This window comes from Mastomys coucha, unplaced genomic scaffold (assembly GCF_008632895.1).
Source record: "Mastomys coucha isolate ucsf_1 unplaced genomic scaffold, UCSF_Mcou_1 pScaffold21, whole genome shotgun sequence".
In the NCBI taxonomy this organism is placed as follows: Eukaryota; Metazoa; Chordata; class Mammalia; order Rodentia; family Muridae; genus Mastomys; species Mastomys coucha.
The window spans coordinates 37,682,919-37,689,335 of record NW_022196904.1 but is presented as its reverse complement, the minus strand read 5'-3'; the positions used below and the strand labels follow the sequence as shown (position 1 = coordinate 37,689,335).

Below are 6,417 nucleotides of genomic sequence, written 5' to 3'. Positions count from 1 at the left end.
AGGGACTTCTGCAAAGGAGTGCAAAGTTCCTGGTGCCCTCTCCAAGGGTCCCTTTCTCATGGCTAGAAGTTGAAGTGGCCTCAGGGATTTCTTGTGTAGCTGTGCCCTTAAAATGCCTATTCTTGACTCAACTTATCTTACCTTCCCCACCTCAGGCATAACGCCCCATCAGTCCAGTCCAGCCCTCCCTCACTCTTTGTAGCAGGGTCCACTACACCTACGGGCAGATCTGAGAAGAAGAAGAAACCGACATCTGAAAGGCCCCTGCTCCATATGAAAATGCCCCATGGTGGATAGCATTCCCAGTGTCCCTATGACCCTAGCTCCAGCCTCCAGCCTTCACTCAGGCTACACAGCGGATAGAGGTCTATCTCAAGGGTCTAAGCGCCAGGGCAGGTTACAGTTCCAGCAACCTCCAGGAGCCACTCTCGGGTGGCATCTGCAATGGAAACATCACTACTGTTCTTGACAATAACCTGGGTCACCTACTCTGTACCCAAGCTAGCCCGGAAACAGCCACTCAGGCCCAGACACCCATCCTCCACACACACACCCATCCCCCCACACACCATAGCCAGGCCAAAGGTCTACAGAGTGCAAAGCAAACTCTAGCAGAACAAAGTCTCTTAAAACTCGGGGACGGTAGCCAGGATCTTGCTGTGCACTTGCAATCCCAGCAGTCTGGAAGTGGAGGCAGGAGGATCAGAAGTTCAAGGTCGTCCTCTGCTACATAGCAAGTTTGAAACCATCCTGGGCTACAAGAAATCCTGTCTCGAATAGGTAAATAAGCAGATAGATAGATAGATAGATAGATAGATAGATAGATAGATAGATAGATAGATAAGTAGATAGAGGATCAAAAATGATCCTCAAAGGGAAGAAGAATCGCCAGTTGAAAAGTTCTGAGGCTAATGTTTCTCTCACCCAGTCCCGGCATTGATGAGGTAACCTTTCACTGCCTTCTTTCCCTGGGAATCAAGTGCTGTGAGAGAGGAAAGGTAAGACCTAACTATGGACAGGGCAAAAGCAGACGTCAGGACTATCGGGGCTGCTGAGCCAGCCTAAGAGAATTTCACAAAAGCAACTTCTTTAGAGCCATCCCCTATGGCCTGGCTGAGGATAGTGAGCAGGCGAGAGGGTAGGACTAGAATCCACCGTGGGCGGGGCTTGCGTCTAGGCCCGCCCCAACCCCCGCTCGGGAGCCGATCTGGCGCCCTCTGGCGGCGGAGGCTGCACTTGATCTCGGGAGCCCCCCGCCCGCCGCCTCCCACCCCCACCGCGCACGGGTCGGTGCCCGAGGACCGGCTCACAGACTCACGCCCGGGAAGCCGGCCGGGAGTGAGCACCCGGAGTGGGAGGGGGCAGGGAGGTGGCCGCAGCTTGAGCAGCACGAGCAGGTGCGGCGGCGGCGACAGGCGGGGTGGGGACGGAGCGGCGGCGGGGGCTGCGGGCGGGCGGCAGGGCAGCAGGGAGGCCGCGACGCGTAGCCAGCGGGGGTCTGGGAGGCGGGGGGGCTAGGGGATCCCGAGCGCAGACGGTTGCAGGGTGACTCGAAGGGCGCGGGATCCCAAGGAGACAAAGAGGACAAGGGCTAAAGAAGGATCGGGAGAGCGGCGAGGGCGCTAGGGGAGGGGTGGGATGGGAAATCCGGGGCACACCTGGAGAAGAGACTGGGTCAAGAAGTAAGGCTAGTGCTTGGAGGGGACCGGACAGAAGTGGGTAAGGTCAGAGAAGAGCGGGGGTCGAGTGAGGGCTGGTAAGTTGGGAGACTCGGAGGGGACAAGTTCTGAGGTGGCTTGAGAAGGAAGGCTGGGCCAGGGAAAGGGAGTTAGAGGGAGGTCCTGGGGCGGTGGAGGAGAGCTGAGCGGGGAATCCAGTACCAGGTAGAGCACAAGCTGGGTTGGGGGCTCAGTAAGCAATAAGCAGGTGGAGCCGACATCTGAAGCTAGTATAAAGAGAAGCAGAACCCAGCTGAGGGGCATACCAGCCCAGAGGTTGGTACAAGCTTAGGGTAACCTAAGGAGAGGGGACCCTATAAAGAGGCCCTAGACCAAGCCAGTAGTGCCTCCCCCCATGGTGGAAACCCCTTCCTGGGGCCAACGGAGCCATGCTGTCCCGAAAGGGCATTATCCCTGAGGAATATGTGCTGACCCGGCTGGCAGAGGACCCTACAGAGCCCAGGTACCGTACTCGGGAGAGGAGAGCCCGCTTCGTGTCCAAGAAAGGCAACTGCAACGTCGCCCACAAGAACATTCGAGAGCAGGGCCGCTTCCTGCAAGATGTGTTCACCACGCTGGTGGACCTCAAATGGCCCCACACGCTGCTCATTTTCACCATGTCCTTCCTGTGCAGCTGGCTGCTCTTCGCCATGGTCTGGTGGCTCATCGCCTTCGCCCACGGTGACCTGGCTTCCGGAGAGGGCACCAATGTGCCCTGCATCACGAGCATCCACTCCTTTTCATCTGCCTTCCTTTTCTCCATCGAGGTCCAGGTGACCATTGGTTTTGGCGGGCGCATGGTGACCGAGGAATGTCCCCTGGCCATCCTTATTCTCATTGTGCAGAATATCGTAGGGCTAATGATCAACGCCATCATGCTGGGCTGCATCTTCATGAAAACAGCGCAGGCCCATCGGCGGGCGGAAACCCTCATCTTCAGCAAGCATGCTGTGATCACCCTGCGCCATGGCCGCCTGTGCTTCATGCTTCGCGTAGGGGACCTCCGAAAGAGCATGATCATTAGCGCCACCATCCACATGCAGGTGGTGCGCAAGACCACCAGCCCCGAGGGCGAAGTTGTGCCTCTCCACCAGGTGGACATCCCCATGGAGAATGGCGTGGGTGGTAACAGCATCTTCCTGGTGGCCCCACTCATCATCTACCACGTCATCGACTCCAACAGCCCGCTCTACGACCTGGCTCCTAGCGACCTGCATCATCACCAGGACCTGGAGATCATTGTCATCTTGGAAGGCGTGGTAGAAACCACAGGCATAACCACCCAGGCCCGCACCTCCTATCTAGCTGACGAAATTCTATGGGGGCAACGCTTTGTCCCCATTGTGGCCGAGGAGGATGGCCGCTATTCTGTGGACTACTCCAAATTTGGTAACACCGTTAAAGTGCCCACACCACTCTGCACAGCCCGCCAGCTTGATGAGGACCGCAGCCTGCTGGATGCCCTGACCCTCGCCTCTTCGCGAGGGCCCCTGCGCAAGCGCAGTGTGGCTGTGGCGAAGGCCAAGCCCAAGTTTAGCATCTCTCCGGATTCCTTGTCCTGAGTTGCAGTCCCTCAGGCCCCCACTCACTTATGTGGGCACATGGAAAATGAAGTATGGTATGTAGAGTGGTGGGGTGCAAGCCCCTTGGCTAGATGAGGGTCTGGTGTGGGGCAAGACCCTCTTTGGCTCAGCCCCCCTGCTGCTGTGTGCCTGGGGTGTTACAAGACACTTGTCACTATGCTATTTCTGGCCCCAGCAGGAGCCTGTACCGGGTTATTTTTGTTCCTGCTCCTCCCAGGCTCAGCTCAGGACTGGCTTACCCCTATGTCCCTGCCCAACGCTGGGGAGGCTACAGAGGGTTCAGGGCTCCTAGAGCTAAGGTCTCAGAGCCAGTCTTGGTCCTCCATGATTCATTCATCTTGCCACAAGCAGACAGGTAACTGGGCAAAAGCAACCCCCAAGTTGGGAGCCTATGGCTGTTTCTGTAGCCACTAAGAAATACCTGGCCAGGCCCCAGCCCTGTTCGTGCCATGCTGAAGAATCCTGCCAGCCAGGGAGGAGGTGGGTGTCAGAGCATGGGAGCTGAGGGGCCTACACAGACACGGCAGGATAAGTTTGCCTAGGCTCGCCTCCATGTGGCAGGCTTGTGTGAGGAAGGGGGACAAGAAGGAAGCAAATGATAAGAGACCTTGCTGGTCCTGTTCAGACATGTGTCCCTGTCCTCCAGCCTTGACTCCAGCCTTCTGCAGAGAGAGAGAGTCAGGACTGCTGCCTCGTTTTGGCCCCCGAGAGGCTGGGGAGCGGGGTGTTGGGCAAACACTGATATACCTGGCTGAGAGGCTGAGAGGGGTCCTGTGCTTGCCATACAAGCTGCACTTCAGGCAAAACTCTGCTCCCGGCTCCCCATGAGCAGCTGTGAGTCACTATGTCTGGGGGACGCTGGTGGGTAGCAATGCCTTGTCTTGGCTGCTAGAAAAAGAAATTATTGGAAAGTTCAGCCTGGTGAGGAAAAGAGGCCTTGGAGCCTGGACTCTCAGAGCAGTGTGGTGTCCTTGCCCAGAACTCCACTGCCCCACTGTCAATAAAGCCTCCCAGCTGTGACCTGAGCTCTGGGCTTTTCTTGTTGGGAAGGCAGTGGGCATGCCACTGGAAAAAAAAAAAGGGCACTGCCAGAGTCTGCCACCCAACATGGCCCTGGCAGGCAAGAGGCCAGGGAAGCTACTTAGGCTAGCTCTGTTTCCTTCACCTCTGGAGGCCGCCATCCTTCCACCTCAGGTCCTCCATCCCCACCCACTCTCAGTCTGTCTGGCCATCTTGGCCATTTGACATCCACCAGACATCATAGTCAAGGGCCTGGCGTCCCTCCCGAGACTCTGCTGGAAGGCTGAGGTACCCATGGGGAGGGCCAGGGAGGTCGTGGGCTTTAGGGTATTGGTTGGTTCAAATCCTGGCTCCGGCCAAACAGCTCTGCCACTCAGTTGTCTCATCCATGTTAATAGTCCCTACCTCATTAAGTTGAGCAGGTGAAAGCACATGTATACATGCTTCAGAAGTGCCTGGTCTATAACAAGTACTCAATAAATGTTAACTGTCGTGATCGCTGCGAGCTAGCCATGTGATGGGAAAACTAACTAAACTAAAGACAAACAAAGGTGTTTCTACACTGCCTCACGTTGCTCTGTCTGGTCTTACTCCCGAGCGGTGCCCCTCCCAGCTCAGACCTGTTCTGCAGGGGCTGCTCTCCCTGTCTTTGCCCACCTCACTGCGGTCCACCTGCCACACAAGCGGGCTGAGAAGGGTTGTGATCCTTCTCTACAGTTTGAAATATTTTGTAGCTCTCTATCTCCTGGGTCAAGGGTGGCTTCCTCTATTGATGTCCATAAAGGCTCTTTGGACCATCCCTGGAGAGAGAGACCCTTCTCTCCTCTATGGGTCTTCTTCTTTGCCTGTGTTTAAGGGTCTGTCTCCCATCTCTGTGTTCATGTCTCCTCCAGATCAATGCCAAGTCAGCGTCTGGAACTGAGTGGATGCTCGATGAAAGAATGAATGGGCAGATGGGTGGGTTGTGCACATGACCACAAACCAGGCCTATGGGTATAGTAAGGCATGCAGATGGGCAAGCCAGATAGTTCTGCTACCAGTCTGACTTCTAATCTACTCTCTCCTGCCCTTCTCTGTCTATACATAGTCCCCAGTGCTGACTCCCTCTTAGCAGACTGGCATGTTTCCCCTTTAGCCCCTCAGAATCTTCCTAGTGCTGGGGGCAACAAGCTGGGTGCAGTGTTCATTCTCGGGACTCACTTTAGCTCTCCTAGAGGCCACAGGGAGGAGCTAGAGGCACTTGTAAGACTTGCTCAGTGACAGTATCCATGGTGTCCCATCCAAACAACCTTCCAACTCCCAGATAAACAGCTTGTGGTGTCTGAAGCCTGTAGAAATGAGGTTATGGCGCCACCTGCTGGCTGCAGAGGAGACCTACAAGAAAATCTGGGCTGCTGGTTCAATTTCCAGCCCACTGTAATAAGTTGCCTCACTATACAAGAACTGGAGAAAAAAATGTGCTCAATGAAGCACATAATTTCCATATTGAAAGTGGCATCAGGGTCACTCTGTTCAGTGACAGTCTCTATTAGGTCCAAGACACCCTTGCAATCACAGGGACCTCCCTGGCTTGGATCTGCGTATATGGAGACCCTCTATCCTCTCTCGCCTTTGAGTCTACTGCGTGCCAAGCCAAGCAGTGATGGTGCATCCTGGGGAAGCACACATCCCACCACCCTGTCCGCAACTCATTATAGTAGTGTGACATGCCCCCAAACATCAGGTCTGGGCTGCACAGGGGAGAGGAGCCAAGCTGCTCTCTTCCTCTTGGGGACTGTTTGTTCGCCCAAAAATGAACTGGTAAAGTACACTGGAAATGCATCCAGGCCTACACCTGGGGACTGACATCTCCAGCACGTGTCCCTTCCTTACATAGGACCCACTCTGGTGTCCTCTTTCCACTTTTGTCCTTCCTGACATCTTCCCCAAGGACCTGACTGTCACTGAAGGGGAAGCATTGGTGGCTTCCAACAAGTCTTGATGTCCCCAATCTTCCAAGGTGACAATATCTTACAGCTTTGAGTTTTCCTGATGAATGCAGGTGACTCTGAGAAAAGGGATGAATTCTGCACATCAGCCATGTCCAGAGCCTGTTC

At 55.3% G+C, this 6,417-nt stretch overlaps 1 protein-coding gene across 2 annotated transcripts; it reads left to right on the top strand.

Annotated features, from left to right (window-relative positions):
* Positions 1 to 1,207: 1,207 nt before the first annotated feature.
* Kcnj11 (potassium inwardly rectifying channel subfamily J member 11) lies at positions 1,208 to 4,888 on the top strand. Of its 2 annotated transcripts, XM_031386699.1 has the most exons (2): positions 1,208 to 2,181; positions 2,353 to 4,888. In XM_031386699.1, the coding sequence occupies exons 1-2, from the start codon at positions 2,108 to 2,110 to the stop codon at positions 3,278 to 3,280; spliced, it is 1,002 nt and encodes a 333-aa protein (XP_031242559.1). In that variant the 5' UTR covers positions 1,208 to 2,107; the 3' UTR covers positions 3,281 to 4,888. The 2 variants fall into 2 exon arrangements, with proteins under 2 accessions (XP_031242559.1, XP_031242558.1); XM_031386698.1 differs by having other exon boundaries at positions 1,208 to 4,888.
* Positions 4,889 to 6,417: the final 1,529 nt, after the last annotated feature.